The sequence below is a fragment of the Rhineura floridana genome, chromosome 6 (assembly GCF_030035675.1).
Source record: "Rhineura floridana isolate rRhiFlo1 chromosome 6, rRhiFlo1.hap2, whole genome shotgun sequence".
NCBI lineage: Eukaryota > Metazoa > Chordata > Lepidosauria > Squamata > Rhineuridae > Rhineura > Rhineura floridana.
Genome location: NC_084485.1, coordinates 103,292,866 through 103,311,363, shown reverse-complemented (window position 1 = coordinate 103,311,363; position 18,498 = coordinate 103,292,866). Strand labels below are relative to the sequence as shown.

The following is an 18,498-nucleotide window of genomic DNA, read 5'->3' as shown; positions in this document are numbered from 1 at the left end:
TCACAATCAGATGTTATTTATGGAAATGTGGATTTCCATTGCTCCTTGAAACAAACTATTTTGTTTGTATACATGCCAAGTTTTTAAAACACTTTTTAAGAGACACATGCTCAAGGACACAAGTATTTTCTTTTTTAGGGGAGGGATTACATTTTTGTTTTTTTTAAGAGAAAGTGAAGAGGACAGTCCAGATGTTACTCTGAATGTACATAGAGGAAACAGCAGGATCATTCCCACTGGCATGATTCCTGAAAGAGCCTGACAAATGTACAAACGATGCATGCACAGCTTCTGTACTCAGGGTACCTGACTGTGTGAATTTGCATAGGGGTTCAGATTGTGCAGCAGTTGCAATCCTATGCCTTCCCCCCCCTCTCTCTCCGTGTGTGTGTGTGTGTGTTTGTGTGTGTGTAAAGGGGAGAGAGAGAGAGAGATGCAAAGGAGGACTTTTTTAAACAGTTGTGTAGGAGAGGGAATTTCAGAAAGTGCAGCTTTGCCTGTCCTGACTAGCTGTTATGTGCTAAAGTTCCCACTTCTGTATGTGGTACCAGAGCCTTAGCCTCCTTTATTTCCGGTGAACTGAGAAACAAGACATGTACAGTACAAAATTAAAAACAGGCCTCAAGTTGTGGGTTGGAGATAAAAGCAGATCCTAGGTCTGAAAAAGTTGTAGACCACAGCTATAGGCCACCAGTGTTTGGTTGAGATAAGCTTAAAATTTTAGAAGCCGGTTGTGTTGCTCAACTTTTTCCTCTGCTTGAATAGATAGGCGGAGGGGATACAATCTAGATATATCTTTGACTCATGTTTCCTCAGCAGCTTATAATTTGGATGGATGTAGTTTTGGATGTTGATGTATCTACCATGCTTGATATTTAAAAGAAGAGAGATTTAGTCCCCCACCCCACCATTTGGACAGAGAGTAGATCTTGCCCTGGAAGGCATGGGTTCAAATTCTGGGCAGTATCCAACAAAGCAGTTCCATTATCACAAGGACTTCTGACTGCTCAACCGAACTTCTCCTCCCTCTCCTCTCTCTGCACACCCCTAAATCTATTCTGGGGATTCCCCCAACCCTCCAGAGCAGATTTGGGAAGGGTGCAGGAGCATTCAGGGAGAGGAGAGGAAAGGGAAGGTCCAGTGCACAAGCAGAATCCTTGTGCTAATGGAAGCACTTTGTTGGATACTGACCGCCCTTTGTCTCTGCCGTGGAGGCACTGGATCGGTTTGCATGTAACACTAAGTGAAGCCATGACTTAGCATGAATGTGTGAACATGTAGGCTCCCAGAGAGGAGATTGTGACCACTTCGCACCTCCTTTGGTCCTGCTGCTTCTGAGAACTAAACCATGATTTGTTGCTCTGTGTGTGTGTGTGAAATGTTAGCTTACCAGAGAAGACCTGGGAGTGCACTGCTAATGTAAGTCTGTAGAGATGGGCAATTAGGCTTGTTTGTATTGTTTTTAATTGCTGTAAACCACCCAGAGAGCTTTGGCTATGGGGTGGTATATAAATGTAATAAATAAATAAATAAATAAATTAGTATGCTATCCAAAGCTGGGCTCATGGCTTCTCCTCCAAACAAACTGTGACCCTGCAGAGCAAGAACAAACCTTGGTTACAGCTTGTGTTTTCTCTGGAGTGAGACAAAACATAAGCATAAGTTTTAATGGCATGCAAAGCCAAACTGCGACTTAACTCACAGCAGTGCAGTAGCAGGTGGACCAGAGAAGGGAAGCAGCCACAGTCTCCTCCAGACAGGTATCACGGAATTGCAGGGATGGCGTCAGGAAGGCTAAAGCTGAGAATGAGCTGAGGTTAGTGAGAGATGCCAAAGCAACAAAAAAGCTTTCATCAGGTACGTCCATAGTAAAAGACAGAGAAAAGAAATGGTGGCATAGCTACTCAATGAGGATGGCAAAATGATAACAGATGACAAAGAAAAAGCAGAAGTGCTCAATTCCTACTTTAACTCAGTCTTCTCCCAAAAAAGGGTCTATGATCCTCCCAGGAAACATGAAGTAGAAGGGGCAGCATTGGAGCTTGAGATTGATAGACAAACAGCCAAGGAATACCTAATCACTTTGAACAAGTTCAAATCGGCAGGGCCTGATAAACTGCATCCTAGAGTATTGAAGGAACTGGCTAAAGAACTCTCAGAACCGCTGTCTATTATCTTTGCAAAATCATGGAGGACTGGTGAAGTGCCGGATGACTGGAGGAGAGCTAATATTGTCCCTATCTTCAAAAAGGGCAAAAAGGAGGAACCAGGGAACTACAGACCAGTCAGTTTAACATCAATCCCTGGAAAAATTCTGGAACAGATTATAACGCAGTCAATCTGTAAGCACCTTGAAAGCAATGCAGTGATTACTAGGAGCCAACATGGATTTATGAAGAACAAATCCTGCCAAACTAATCTTACCTCATTTTTTGATCGGGTAACCTCCCTTGTAGACTGTGGGAATGCTGTGGACATAATATATCTCAACTTCAGCTGAGGTTTTGACAAAGTGCCCCATGATATTCTGATTAGCAAGCTAGCTAAATGTGGGCTGGATGGAACAACTATCAGGTGGATCCACAGTTGGCTCCAGAATCGTACTCAAAGAGTGCTTATCAATGATTCCTTCTTAAACTGGGTGGAAGTAACGAGTGGAGTACCACAGGGCTCAGTCCTGGGCCCAGTGCTCTTCAACATTTTTATTAATGACTTGGATGAGGACGTACCGAGCATGCTTATCAAATTTGCAGAAGATACAAAATTGGGGGGCATAGCTAATACCGTGGAAGGCAGAAACAAAATTCAAAGGGATCTTGATAGGCTGGAGCATTGGGCTGAAAACAACAGAATGAAATTCAAAAAGGATAAATGCAAAATTCTACACCTAGGAAAAAGAAGCCAAATGCACAGTAATAAGATAATACTTGGCTCAGCAATACGACATGTGAGAAGGATCTTGGAATTGTTGATGAATATGAATATGAGCCAACATTGCAATGTTGCTGCAAAAAAGGCAAATGCTATATTAAGCTGCATTAACAGAAGTATAGTTTCCAAATCGCATGAAATATTAGTTCCCCTCTATTCATCACTAGTTAGGTTCTGGTCTCCGCACTTCAAGAATGATGCAGACAAACTGGAACAAGTTCAGAGGAGGGCAACAAGGATGATCAGGGGACTGGAAACAAAGCCCTATGAAGAGAGACTGGGCATGTTTAGCCTGGAGAAGAGAAGACTGAGGGGAGATATGATAGTACTCTTGAAGTACATGAAAGGTTGCCACACAGAGGAGGGCCGGGATCTTCTTGATTGTCCCAGAGTGCAGGACACAGAATAATGGGCTTAAGTTGCAGGAAGCCAGATTTCGACTGGACATCAGGAAAAACTTCCTGTTAGAGCCATATGACAATGGAACCAATTACCTAGAGAGGTAGTGGGCTCTCTGACACTGGAGGCATTCAAGAGGCAGCTGGACAGCCATGTCAGGAATGCTTTGATTTGGATTTCTGCGTTGAGCAGGGGGCTGGAACTGATGGCCTTATAGGCCCCTTCCAACTCTACTATTCTGATTCTATGATTCTGTGATCCTCTCTGAGAGCCCACATACTTTCATATTAAACGATGGTGTGGCTTAGTGGTATGTATGAACTGGGTCATTGTGTGTAACGATAAGGCAATTCTCTTGTCCCCCCCAGTTGTCTATCTTTAAAACTGGGTGGTGGTGGTAATTGTGGCAAATGTCACATATTTGTTGGAATCACAATTGTGATAAATAAGGTAAAACACCATGCAGCTTAAAAATGGTATATACAATTACAGTAGTCACACCAGCCTACTAATACCCCAACACAATCATAGCTTTTGTCACACCTTCCTGCACCTGTATTTTTCTTGTTCCTCGTTTATCCCCTTTTTCTTTTCCTCTTACTGTACTTTCTTTCTTGTCATCTGCATGTCTTTCTCCCTCCCATATTCTTGATCTTTCTCATTTTCTTTCTAAAGAACTACCATTCTGTTATGTAACTGATGGTTCCTTCTTTTCCTGAGTCTACTGCTCGCCAAAGAAATTTGAGCAACACAGTTTAGCAAGTAGCTTCTCCTTTCTTTGAAACCACAGAAGGATGTAAGGGGGAGGAGCCTAGAAGGCACACAGCGCCACCTGCAGGCACAACTGACCTCTGCTGCTCAGTCATTTAACATTATTCCTTCACTCTGAAAAAGAAGAGGGGAAAAACATTGGCTTGCATCCTAAGCAGTGGAGGCTGGCGGCTCTGATGTCAGTGGGGCAGTGAATCCACTCTGGGATTTAATTTGAAATTTGAGGAGCTATCCAAGGTGTTTTTTGGCCACACATATTTAAGTAGCAACAAAATGGTAATGTGACAGTGGGTAAGTGTAGTAGGCAATTACTCATAACCTCCCACCACCTGATCACATGCATGCCCTATGGTTGCTGAATACACCTGACCTGTCATGAACTCAGTCCAGGGATTGGCTCCAACGTTAGATCAAGTTCAATGATGAAAAAAAAAATCTTCAGGACTACATCCTTTGAATTCTTAATACTAGAAATCAAATGGGGGTAGATGGGAGAAACATTATGTACTTACAGATGGTGCTAATCTGGTCAGACTCTGAGCATTTGTTCAGTTTGGGATATGGGTGGATGTCCATTCTTGGCTCTGATTTGGAATTTGGATGAAATGCTCAGAAGCTAAGGGCCAAATTGCATGTTATACTTCATGTGTAGTATACAGTTATGTGTCAAGTTTTTCTTTCATGACCAGCAAACACAGGGAATTTTTATCCTAAGCATTGTAGCTTCATGAGAAAAGGCCATTTTGGCTTTGATTACAGTAGGGAGGAGATAGATAAGCTTCCCCTCCCTCTTTACTATTGTCCCTGCAAGGATTCCCCCACCTGTGTCTGTAATTAAGGAAGGAAAAACCTGATACTTGCATGCTATGCATCAATCAAATGTCTAGTTTGGTCCTAAAATGGTGCCTCAAAGATTTAAAAGGATCTGGGCCTTCTTGGAGGATTCTAAGACCCTACATCTCCCCCCCATCTTACACTGCAGGGGTAGCAGGAAGGGCCAGATCTCTGTTCAAAGAGGTTGGGCAAGCTTGAAGGCTTCTGCCCTCTCCCTGATTTCATCCCCAGTGGCATCATCGGGGTGCATCAGGACTTTCAGACCTTTCTGCATCAGACATCCCTCCCAGCAGAGAGAACCTTTCCTGCTGGATATCATGTGAGCCATCAATATAGAGATGCTGGTTGAGCCTGATTACTGGTCTGATCTAGTACAGCTATGTCTATTTGGTGATGGAATGAGATTGATGTTTTATCTATTTACTTGTCTTCCCAGAGCCATCTATCAAATCTGAACATAGCGAATCTGAATTAGATAAAGTATCAGAAAAGGAGGAAGAAGAGGAGGAGGAAGAAGAGGAGGAGGAGGTGCTCTCAGTTAGGTCATCACTGCTGTTAGAATTTGGTAAAGGACAACAGGAAATCCCACCACCTGATATGGAATCCTTGTGGTCCTATGGATGTGACTTGACAAGAGGAAACACTGTGAGCTGTATGGCTTGGAATAAACTGAACCCTGTAAGTGACCTCTAAACCATCTATGTGTGAATTTCTATGCTGGGCAAAGCTACATTTGTGAAGAAACTTGTTCTTAGGAAAATAATTTACCACAGAGAAAACATTTAGATTTCACTTAGCTTGTCCCCAGGATAATCTGCATTCTCTGTCATACATGTTTATTGAAAATGCTTGTCCAGGATTTAAGTGCTCCAGAGTGACCAGTGAAGGGCTTTTTGGCCAGACTTTCACTTTCCTCATAGAAGCTGGCCTATCTGCAAATATTCTGTTGGTTAGAGCTTCATGATTACAGTTAGAATGTTTGTACTAGTTTCATGACTTCACAGCAGCTTAAGCAATCACTGGCAGTTTTCACTAGCACCAAATCTATTTAGCACTTAACAATACAGATTGTTACTGCAATATTAATGATAATTGCAACAGACAGATGTGGAGACAGAAGCCAGCTGTAAAGATGACAGCAGGGGGCAGAAAATAGCAATGACCTGAAGCCTAGTATGAGTGCACAGCCTTTCTACTGATATTGCTCTGTGCCTGGAATGAGTAGCTTTTCACCAAAAATTTAACTGACCCTCAAAGACCAAACACATGTGACATGACTGTTTCAGTGGTTTGTTAGTGCTTGCCAGTGTAATAATCGATCATATTCCAATTTATCGGTTTTCAGGATCTATTGGCTGTTGGTTATGGACAGTTTCGTTTTAAAGAGCAGAAGAAAGGCTTGGCTTGCTGTTGGTCAATGAAGAACCCGATGGTAACATAAGCAGTGAGAAATACTTGGACTCTTCCTCTTCTTAGGAATTTTAATTAAATTAATATATTCATTGTAAGATACAATGATGATTTAGTAGATGATTTCTTTTTTACCCATGCTTAGGGCCCTGAGGCCTTAAGATCCCCCTCATAAGTTCACAAATAGTTCGTTTATACTCTACCCCTATCCTAGTCTTATAATCTAACTACCCAATCATATGCATATTTACTTAGAAGTAAGTCACACTGACTTCAGTAGGCCTTACTCCCAGGTACAGTATACATAAACATCTATAAACCATCCATGTTATAAATAGTGCAATACAGCATACATAACTTTGAACCACATGTTATAAAGAATGTAACTAAAAATGTGAAAAAGGTTCCATTTTATTTAACAGGATTTATATACTGCTTAATCATTAAAATCTGTAAGCGGTTTACATAAAAGATTTTACTTTGTTACATCCTTCCCTTTCTTTTCTGGGGCAACTAATATGGGTTAGCTTTATCATACAACGATGTTCAATAAATGAATTCCATAATTTAAGGGTCCTATATTTTTTATTTTGATCAGTTACTAATTATATTTCCTTTTTTAGAAAATCAAGTTTACATGTGAGGAAGATATACTAAACAGAGTTAAAGCTTATATAACTTTAAATAAGCAGTTGTAGAAATATGCTTGAAACCAAGACAACATTCATCACAGGCTGATCCTTGTCCCAACCTTAAAATAATTTCTTGGGTCCCTGATTGTTTACAATATGTGATGAATGCTGTCAGTTAATACAGGTTTTAATTTTTTTCTGCTCAGTGGCCAGAGCGTGTCTATCAATCTACTCATGGGGTAACTGCATTGGATTTCTCTGTAGCCAATCCAAACCTCCTAGCAGTTGGACTGTACAATGGGACAATTGCAGTCTACAATGTCCAGACTCATAATTCAACTGCAGTTTTAGATACCAGGTATGTTACAGGGAGTCTTGTTGAGGCACTTCCACATCTTGTATATTGCATTGTTAGTCATGTTCTTGGGAAAAAAATACAGATTTGTAAGCAGTGCCTAAGTATCTTTTATCTGGATCTAAACATACACACACCTCCCAATCCTTTCTTTGTTTGGCCAAGGGATGGGGGACAAATTCGATTCAAAGCTGAATTTATGAAATTAATACTTTCTGAAACAATATGAGAACCGAAAAACAGCCACCCTTTGGAACTTGCACTTATCTGAATGCAGTTCTCCAACCCAGCAATGTTTACAAAAATGCATAAGTTAGGGGGGAAGTGTGCATAAAAGTGAATATATTAGTGAAAATAAAATAAATATGCATTATATTAGGAAACTTTGCTTGCACAAATATGTACATCAGTCAAAACTGTATACAAAAATGTGTTTATTCACAGAAATTTTCATGAGGATTTAAAAAAAATAGTGGCAAAAATGTGAAGAACCAAATTTAAGATTGAAAAAATGAGAAACTGAGAGAATGGAAATTGACAGATCCTTCCATCCCTAATTTGGCTTTAGCTCTTGTGAAAAATCAGCAGATTAATTCTTTGTATTACATACACCCTGCTGCTCTGAGGAGTGAGAAGTTCGGGGGGGCAATGCTTACCTATATATTGGACCTCCTTTGGAAGGAGGTCCCTGGCATTATGACATTTTGTAATATCTGATTTGAATTTATTTACAAATATACAGGTGGAATATACATAGAGAAACAGCTTAATACACTCTGGCAGACAGCCAAATTCACTGCCGCACACCCAATATCCATACAGAGGCATCCTTGCATCTCCTGATGTTACTAGCTTAGAGACCCCTCAAAACCCAAATATCACTTTCCCGTGTTTGTCTCTCTCAAAAAACCCTCTGTGGTCTGTCTCCTTTGTTTCCTTTCACAGACATGTACACACACACACAAAACAACAACACAGAGATAAATTACATTATCCTTAGCAGAGGTGGGGATGAGGAGAAAAACATGTCCCCTTTCAGGAGACCTAAGAAAGATCCAGCTATCAAGAACAATCTCCCTAACAAAAGATGCACCTGGCAACTTTTCCATCAACTATTAAGGAGGTTTCAGCAGTCCTTCTCTTGTTCAAACTACAGCTTTAGAACAGTAGCTTCTTTACCTAAGCTGCCTGATTTGTATTTATATTTGTATTTATAGCCACATATGACAAATGCTTCGTGAACCCTGTTCCCTGCCTCTGGGATTTTGTGTCAGGGCCTTTATAAACTGTGGCAAACAGAAGACCAACATGTGTTCTGGGGTCTGCAAATCATATCACTGCCATTCTCTTACCAACAGTAGCCAGCTAGATGCCTAGGGAAAGTTCACATCTGGGGCATAATGGAATCATCCACTATCTGCTGCTTATGCCCTGAGTTTTATATCTGAGATATACCTCCTGAGTGGATGGAGGCATGGCATACAATTCATACAGTTTCAGACATATTCTCACTACCTGCATGCATCCCTGTGTTATTTCCTATATATACTTGTCTTCGCCACCCCAACCCTTGCAATACTGTTTTTTCTTTCACAGTGTTAAGTTTAATTCTTTGCACCCAGATGTTGAGTTTTGCATAAATCTGTGTTTCAGTGAATCTTATGATAAACACTTAGGCCCTGTGTGGCAGCTGAAGTGGGTTGAGCAGGACAGGGGAACAACAGGAGAAGACAAAGGGGAAATACTAGTCTCCATATCAGCAGACGGCAGAATAACTAAGTGGTTTGTTCGGAAAGGATTAAGCTGCACTGGTGAGTGCTGTCCCTTACCCAAGCCATTCTGAAATAATTAAATGGCTGACTTTTAAAAAATCTGCTCTTTCTTATCTTATTGCTACTGTATTTTTAGTACTATTTTCAGCCACTCTGGGTGCTACATGTAGAAAGGTGGGATATAAATTGATTTTTAAAAAATCCATAATACACTGTGTGATAATTTAGGGGAAAATAAAGACACTACAAGATATATAGCACAGGGAATTACATATATAGACTCTGATCCAACTGAGTGCACAGGGAACTGGGGGTGCTTGCACATAGCCCTCTTTTAAAAGTTGAAATCCCATTGGCCAACTGTCTGGTGGAAAGAGAGGGAAATATATCCAGCTTTCTGCTTCTGCTCCTGAATAACTGATTGGCAAGACCTGGGCCCTTTTAAAAAGGGCTACATGTCCACAGTTCCAGCTGTTGGATTTTGAAAGGTAACTATGTGAACAGCATCTTTTGCAAATTCACCATCCAACTAGAGATATGCATACAACAGCCTGCTTCCATGTACATATAGCCTATTGCTGAACTAGAAGATTTTGTACTGGTTTAGCATAGGCAGTCAGTGATAGGAACAAATAAAGCTGTTTCTTATACCATCTAGCTCTCAGAGTGGACAAATAGAGCTTATGGCAACCATGTGCCACGTAGAAGAGAAGCAGTCTCTATCTATACAGCACTCATAACTAAACCTGAGGTCTCACATTTATATGCATTGTTTCCTCTTCACAGATCTGATGAAATTAAAGCGAACAGCAGGTGAAAAGAAAAAAGCAGGGGGGGAAAAGAAAAGCGAAGCATTGATATCTCGACAAGCTCCAGGCTTAGCCTTTGATTTTCATCCAAAGGTATTTTAATCTTTTACAGTGCTTTCTGAATGTTTTGTCCACATAGGTCATAGTGATCATCTTGATGAAAATAGTGCATAGCAAGGAACTTACTCTGCTTTTTCCAGTTGGTGATTCCTGAACAAGATTTCTAGCATAGTATGTCAGATCGCCACAATAAGCAGGAGAATTAACATCTTGGGCATCTTTTCAAAGACTGCAGAGACTTCATAATTCATCCAATGCTATAAAATGAATTACCCTCTCCTAATATTTCCAGAATACCAGATGGAGGGTTCTTATTAAGTTTGGCTACGGAGGTCACAGCTCTGAGTTGGTATCGAAAACCACACTTTTAGCAAGTTTGGGTGCTGCACCAATCTCTGCCACAACCAAATTTGACTTAATCCATCTTAAAAGGAAAAGGATGAGGAGAAAGAGAAACAAACATACAACAAGGCAATAACTTAATATGGTGAAGAAATGCCTAGAGGTGGCATTGAACAGGACATATTTTTCTCTGCATGCAGTGGTTACCCAATGTGTACTTGGGGCAAAATAGATATATGCACCTCTTTCATGCATTATTATGGTTCAAACCATACATGTAAATATTTTTCCTGCATGGAGATGATTTCTTAGTAACATGTCATGCATGAAAGAGCCTTGAGGCTAAATGACTGGAAATTGAATACTTAGTAGCATCCACTGGTTTTCTGTTATTTCTTTAAAACATGTAGTTACATATATGGATGGACAGAACCATTAAAGTCTGGTCCATCCCAGATCTGCATGGGAACAGGACTAACTCTATCTATCCTGTTTCTGTGCAGATTTTGAATGGAAAATCCTTTTAAAAAAGCACATGGAAACACAAAGGCTTTTTGTTTTCTTTAGAAGTACTTACAAAGCTGTCTGATGGCTACATCACTAGCTCCATTCCTGAGTTGCTGTCTTTTAAACTTAAAGTTGTTTGTCCAGCTGCCCAGAGCCTGGCGTGGCTAGCATGCAGGGCTTCTTGCCACCTCATGCTTTGAATGCCTACCGCGAACTCCCTGGGAGTGATGGGATGATGATATAAACACTGGGGGAAGCCGTGTTTCTTTTCTGTACAATTTTCCCTGAGAGTAACAGAACATTCACACAGAGCGGAACTTGCTGTATGCATTCAAAGTGCATAGATGCAAGAAGGCCCACATACTAGCCTATCCAGACTCTGGGTGTCTGAATTACCAATTTTTTAAAGTTTAAAAGACAGAAACATATTTTGCAGGAATGGAGGCAGTGATGCAGCCCTCAGTCTACCTTGTAAAGGAATCCAATGGACTGCAGATGATGTAGTGGACTCATGATCCAATCCAGGTCATGATCCACCTAAATTAAATCAGCTTACCCCATTTAAGAATCCAAGTTTGTCAGATTCCTCCTGTATCTCTAGTTGCATGGCTAGTTGGATTGCTGAGTCAAGTCTGAGAGTCATTCCATGTATTACCAGGAGAGAAGAGAAGCAAGCCTGCCATCTTCCTACAGCAAAAATTCTCAAAAATATGCCCTATTTTACAGTAATTTTGATTTGTTTCAGGACACTAATATATACATGGCTGGAACTGAGGAAGGCTATATTCACAAATGCTCTTGTTCTTACAATGAGCAATACCTAGAGACCTACAGAGGACACAAAGTAAGTAAACCTAAATAAAATATGGTTGGATAAGCATATCCACAGACATCCATACACTGTCTTAAGTACCCTTAATATCAGGAGTGGGGAACATGTGGCCCTCCAGATGTGATTGGACTATAATTCTCATCATCCGTGATAATTGGCCAAGCTGGCTGGGGCTAAAGGGAACTGAAATCCAACAACACATGGAGGGCCACATAGGTTCTCATCCCAGCTTCGCATGTTCTCTCAACTCCAACAAGATTCTTTCAAATACCAAACCAATCCATTGTGTTGGAGAAATCAATGGCCAATGAATTACATACTTCAGTAATGCTTTCTTGAATACTGCATGAGATAGAAATCAAGATGTCTTAATCAACCTAGGCCTGATGACTCTGGACTGACCATTTTAAATTATTATCAGTGATCTCCTAGGTCATTATGCCAACTGAAATATTAAGTTGTTGACTAGAAACTAAAGAGGTTCTGCCCTGAGGCAAGATAAGGCAGCCACCTCAAGTAACAGGTTGGGGGTGACAGTGATAATCCACCTGGAAGTCCTCCTGCACAAGTCCCATTGAAACGAAGAACTGTGTAAAGGTATAAATGACCTTGGCCTTAAGTGGCAGCCGAGACTCAGAGACAGAGGAGCCTGTCAAATCCATGTCACTGGCAAGGGACTGAGATCTGTATCATAATACCAAATTCAACACTGGTAGCTTGAAGCCCCCTTTGTCCAGGATAAAGCTCCTACTGAGCCTAGTGCCTCTGAGGCACCACATATCTCACATGCTCCAGGGCATGCTCACCACCATTGAGCAGGACATCAAACAGAGGCAACTGCTTGGCTCTAGGCTTCTAGGCTACCCCTTTAAAGATCTCCGCTCCTCAATAAAGGGTTGGAATCTAGGAGAGGTAGTCAGGGCCGGAAGAGAGATAAAGAAGGGCCTGTTTGGAACTGAAACTGCGCTGGAGAAAGGTGCTACCCAGTGATCTGTCCATGGTCCTGCAAGCCTTGTGTCTGGTCCACCTTATCATCTCCCAGACCTGCATCCATAACTTGCTTCACACTCTGTGGGTGGCAAGTAGCAATAATAGGACTATTGATGGCTGAAAGGTGAATATCAACTTCAGTCTCCTCAGCACTTCTTTATTGCACTTGCTCTTGTTCCTGCACCCCTGGAAAACTGTAGCCTGATGAGGAGCCAGTAGGTTGAGCCAACTAGCCCTGCCCTGGAGAGGAACTTGAAGAACTTTGCCACAGATGTAGCTGTTTCCATGGAGAGGTCTATTGTGTGGGAAATTATTTTGTGGATGGCAGTTGTGTTGTGGTGAGAGCATAAATGCAACTCATGAATGGTGTGATTTATGGTATGGCTGGGTTTTTGCTATTTTATATTTTTTATTGATTTATTGTATTGTGCTTTTAAAGTTGTATTTACTGTAGTTTTCTTTGTATTAATCTGTTCATCACTTAAGAGGGCCTTGGCCAAAAAGTGGTATAGAAACAGATGATGGTGACAAAATTGACAGCTGCCCTAGATCTCTAGGATTATGACCACCATACTAGATTGTCCACTCTGCAATCCCAGTTTTCTCAAGCACATATTTGCTACATTCCTGGCCATACTTGGGTTCTGTCTTTCCCAAGATAGGAGAAAGAGCACAGTAGTACAACTCCCATTCATTCATTGGAGACTATCCCAATGGATTGTGCCACCTGTGAATTAGCTGAAATGGTTGTGCCCCCTGTGAATTGAACCAGTATGTCTTGCACCACTCTGTGAACTTGTTCAGCTGACAGAACATGAACTTAAAATGCTGGTGTCCCAAATTAAACCTGTGACCATAATTCAAAGGAGAAAGGTATACATGTCAGGCACAGAACAGAGTGAATGGGGCTTTCTCTGCAGTTTTCAGAAATTCCCACAACTGAAGAGCTGAACTGCCATTAAAAGGTTGCTTGTTTTTCAGCTAGCATAGCTGCTGTAGTGCAAACTGTAGAGTCTCAACCATGCATGGGTTCCCCTTGATTGTATGATTTAGCATCTCCTTTAGGTGAAGACAAATGAGGTTAACCTAGCTAAAGTGATGCCATCTGTCACGCGCTGCTTAGTAAAGTTCAGTGTCTTCCAAAATCTTGGCAGGCCACTTCTTCAGTGCTATAGTGCAACTTTCTTCTGCACTAATATTTACAGCACTATCGCTGAACTTTGCTGCCCTGTATTTATGTATATATGTAAATATGATTTTTGAAATGTTATCAGCTTTGCAATGAAGTCATTACATCTCTATTTATCTCAAGGGCCCAGTGTATAAGATAGCATGGAATCCATTCAGTACCGAAGTGTTTCTAAGTTGTTCTGCAGACTGGAGTATTATATTATGGCGCCAGGATTCAGTTCGCCCTATTTTGACTTTCAGTTCCACTGCCGATGTTATTTATGATATAATGTGGTCTCCCACTTCAGCATATGTGTTTGCAGCAGTAAATGAAACCAGAGTGGAAATCTGGGATCTTAGTGTCAGCACGTAAGTAAGAGTGTTTCTCAAAGGCGAGTTTTTGAAAAATGTACTGTATCCAGTTATTCTTGGAAATAGTAAAAATAGTGTACCATGCATAGAATAGCACTCTACTACATAACAAAAATTTATCTGTAATTGATCATTTTGAAACCATTATAAACTTTCCTATGTGCTATGCTGCTATCCCACTGGGATAAGTACTTGCATCTGATCTCTTAAAACCCCAAATGCTATCACTGAAGGATTAGCTTGCTGGAATGCATCTGAAGAAGAGCTACATGGCAGGATTGGAATCTCTGCAATATCAGCACTCACAGTGAATTCTAGAGGAAGCAAGCCAGTAACTTAACAGAAGAGGTACATTGGGGAAATGATGTGGACCAAAGGCCAGAGATGGAGAATCTTGGGTCTGAGGGCCAAATGTTGTCCTCCAGGCATTTCTGTCTAACCCTTGGAACTACCCCTAGGCCATACCCCCTCACCAGGCAAACCCTTCACTGGCTTTGCCTTGCACTTTCCTTGTGTGTATTTGCCTGGCTTGAATGAGTCCTCAAACTCTGAAAATGCTTCCTTGCTTGGATAGAGGATAAAGAGGGATCTGCAAATTATGTTGAGAAAGTAGTCTATTGTACAAAAGGTAAAATTCAGTTTCATTGCTCTGCTTTTGCCTCTTGCCCCACTCACCACTGGCATGTGGCCCCCAGAAGATTGCCCAGAAGGGGTGAAAGAGGTTTCTCACTCCAGCCATAGGCAGACACTTGAATGTTCAGTCATTAACCACTGACAGAATTTACACATCAAAAGTGACCTGACTCAGGTCCATAAATCCTCTCCATAGCAATGACAGGAGTAAGAGCATCAATTACAGTAGCTGGAACAACATACATGGCGATGGCTTAAAAAAAAAAGCAGCTTCTCCTGTTTCTCTCTCTATCCTGTAATATGTTAACACAAAAGTCATAACGGGGTGGCTTTGCACTCCAACAGTTTTCTGGCCTCTGCTCCATTCCATAGGCGACCACTTGTGGGGTGAAGAAACTCAGAACTCAAAGATATAATGGAACACATTTTGTACTACTAGACATTAAAGGGAGATGTGGGGCTTCCGTTTCTGAAAGCACAGCCATTTCTGCTATAATAGCTAGTTCTCACCTACAAGAAAACAAGCAGTGCCCCCCATTGTCCATTGATTGGGAGCCTTGGAATCAAGGTTCTAACTACGTAGAGGGTCAGCTCAACATTTCCATTCATAAAACCCTGTGTTTAGCATGAGGTAACAAGGGAACAGATCATAGGAACTTAGGAAGCTGCTGTATATTGAGTCATCTAGCTCAGGATTGTTTACACTGGCTGGTGGAGGCTCTCCAGGGTTTTAGATAGGGGTCTTTCCCAGCCCAACCTGGAAATGACAGGGATTGATCCTTGGACGCTTTGCATGTAGAACACATGCCCTACCACTGAGCTGTACACCTTCCCTAATTAGGAAGAAAAATGTCTTCCTTGTAGACAAGGTGTGCCCAATAGTGGAATACCATATTCTCCAACTCTAAATCCCTAATTGCATCCATGGCAACTAATCTGCAAGGGAAAAGAGCTCCATGGAGATTGTTTTTCTCCCCAGGGCTCATCATTTTTTTCAAGGGGCCTAATCAGAAGACCATAGCTAACTGGAATGAAGCAGTGGTGCAGGGTAGAACCAGTGCTGTAGTCAGCTAGCTAAGGTTATACGTTATGCAGTTTCTTGTCTTTAATGGTGCTGTATACGCTAGCTTTAGCAGCAGACACAGAGATTAATATAGGGGGCAGGGCAAAAAGTAAATTGTGAGGCAAAAAACAGTAATAAGATATACAATATCTCACAATGATAGGCTCCAACAGCTGTCCAGCTTCAGTTGTATCATGTATATTATTGTTTTTTATGTAGTCTGGATCCCCTGATTGTGAATCCTGCCACTGGAACTGTGAAATTCACAGCTGTACTTTTTGCTAAAAATGCAGATTGTCTTCTAATTGGCGACAGTGATGGATCAGTCACTGTATATGCATTAAGAAATATGATTGCCTCAGACAGGAAGAAGGTATGTTTCACAGCATTAAAAGCCAATGTAACCTTCCCCAACTTGGTGCCCTCCAGATGTTGTTACCCCTCATCCCTTACCATTGGTCATGCTGCTAGATGAATGAGAGTTGTAGTCAAACAATATCCAACTGAGCCTACAAAGTGCTGATTTGTGTACCTGGTGCACATTATTATTATTATTATTATTATTATTATTATTATTATTAATAATAATAATAATAATAATAATAATACCCCACCCTTTTTCCAAACTGGAACTCAAGGCGGCTTCCAGATAAAAAGTACCCATAATTAAGAACATACAAAAATCTGCATTAAAATATAATTAAACTATTGAAATATTAAAACCACATTAGTTAGTGTCCCTATTCCTAGCTGGATTCTCCCATATAGCATTGTTTCTGCCTTGTAAGCTTGAAGGCATGTTAGCAAACCAGCATACACAAGGATTCACTGTTCATGAACAGTGTTGCTAAAACTTATGCTCAGCTGCATTTATGTGCAGAAGGTGTGAGTGATTTGTTTTATTTCTCAGCACATCAGTTACTTTTTTTTATAAAACATGCAAGCCCTGCTTTATGGTGTGCATGTAACTTTGGTGAGAGAAAAAGCTGTTTGTGAGGTAAAACTAGCCAAGTACAGCTTTTTTTTTTTTGAAAGAAAGAAAGAAGACGTTAGGCAGAGTAGTTGTTTGTGGAGGCTATGATTGCTGCCATTGAACATGCATATTAAGATAACTGCTACTGTTAGTTTTCTAAGGGTGGCATTTTTTGAAGTATAAAAATTTTGCATAAGATTATAGTAGATAATAGTGTGGCTGGATTGCTGGTCCACAACACAAAATTCAGTTTTGTTGTCATGTGTTGCAGTGCAATCCTATATATGTCTACTCAAAAGTAAGTCTCTTTGAGTTCAATACACCTTACCCCTGGGAAACTGGGATTGCACCCTAAAAATACTTTTTCATTTGAAAGTTGGCAATTACTAATGTGAATTTTGAAAGATTCACCTTAAAGCCAGTTATACATTCTATGCAGTTTAGCATTTTTATTCAATTTACTAATGGAAGAAATGCAATAATAATAATAATAATATTAATAATAGCAATAATAATAATAATAAAAGCATTGCTTGTGAAAACAACTGTTTCTAAATCTTCTTACTTACAAATTGCTTACATACCAATCTTAGAGTGCAATCCAATACATGTCTACTCAGAAGAAGTACCACTGATTTTAAGGGTGCTTACACCCCAGGAAGTGGGTATAGGATTGCAGCCTTAAAATATTTATACCGGCCTGCAGTACTGGTGTCATGTCACTGCAATGACAGTGTAAACATTTGAATTTATGGACTTGTAACGGCATGGCCTTCAGTAAGTTCCATCTTATGCTCTCTTGTACTAAACCAACAACTTTTGGGATTGGACAGCTCATCTCTATGCTCAGGGCCCCCAATTATAAGTATTAAATTTATTATTATTTAAGTCATTTATATCAAATAGAACTTGAAGTGGTTTACATCAGAAAATCCAGGTATATAAGCATACCATTTCAACAATTTAAGAAAAAAGAAATGGCAAGTACATAGACATACAATACAGCATAATATCCATATAATAATCATATCAATAGAAAAAGACAAATCTGTATAAATGACTTTTTAAACAAATAAGTTTGGGAGGCAGGGCAGGATATAATTTATTATTATTATTATTTAATAGTAGTAGTAATAATAATAAAAAGCTCTCATAGAGATTCTACCCACACAACCACTGTCATATCTCATCTTTATCAGCCATTCACACCCATATACATATCATTACTCCTTTACCTAGTTTTTTTTAATTTCATCAATCCTTACACATAACAGCCAATAATAATCAAACACATTGATCATAATAACAATAATAAAAGGAGCCAACAGATTTATTGACATCTGCTTTGTGGACAATAATTATTGAATGATAAAACAGGACCAACCACTAACTAAGGCGGCAATCCAATACATGTCTACTCAGAAGTAAGCTCCATTGTTTTCAATGGGGCTTACTCCCAGGTAAATGTGTATTGGATTGCGTTTGTATGTTCACACACACACACAGCCAAAAAAAGAGAAGGAGCACCTTCCTTGGGGATGGCTCATAATAAATACTGAAAATATAGTTGTAACTGGACTAGTAAAAGCCTGTTTGTCCACCCAGGCGGTTTTGGGGGACAGGAAATAATCAATTTTGGACTG

At 40.4% G+C, this 18,498-nt stretch overlaps 1 protein-coding gene across 3 annotated transcripts in view; it reads left to right on the top strand.

The window, feature by feature from the left end:
• DNAI4 (dynein axonemal intermediate chain 4) overlaps positions 1 to 18,498 on the top strand; it is a 46,186-nt gene that overhangs the window by 25,436 nt on the left and 2,252 nt on the right. For all 3 annotated transcript variants that reach the window (XM_061633373.1, XM_061633372.1, XM_061633375.1), the window contains exons 10-17: positions 5,372 to 5,613; positions 6,281 to 6,367; positions 7,184 to 7,335; positions 8,986 to 9,143; positions 9,891 to 10,006; positions 11,568 to 11,666; positions 13,957 to 14,183; positions 16,102 to 16,255. In XM_061633373.1, coding sequence (XP_061489357.1) covers positions 5,372 to 5,613; positions 6,281 to 6,367; positions 7,184 to 7,335; positions 8,986 to 9,143; positions 9,891 to 10,006; positions 11,568 to 11,666; positions 13,957 to 14,183; positions 16,102 to 16,255 — 1,235 coding nt within the window. The remainder of the gene's footprint in view (positions 1 to 5,371; positions 5,614 to 6,280; positions 6,368 to 7,183; positions 7,336 to 8,985; positions 9,144 to 9,890; positions 10,007 to 11,567; positions 11,667 to 13,956; positions 14,184 to 16,101; positions 16,256 to 18,498) is intronic.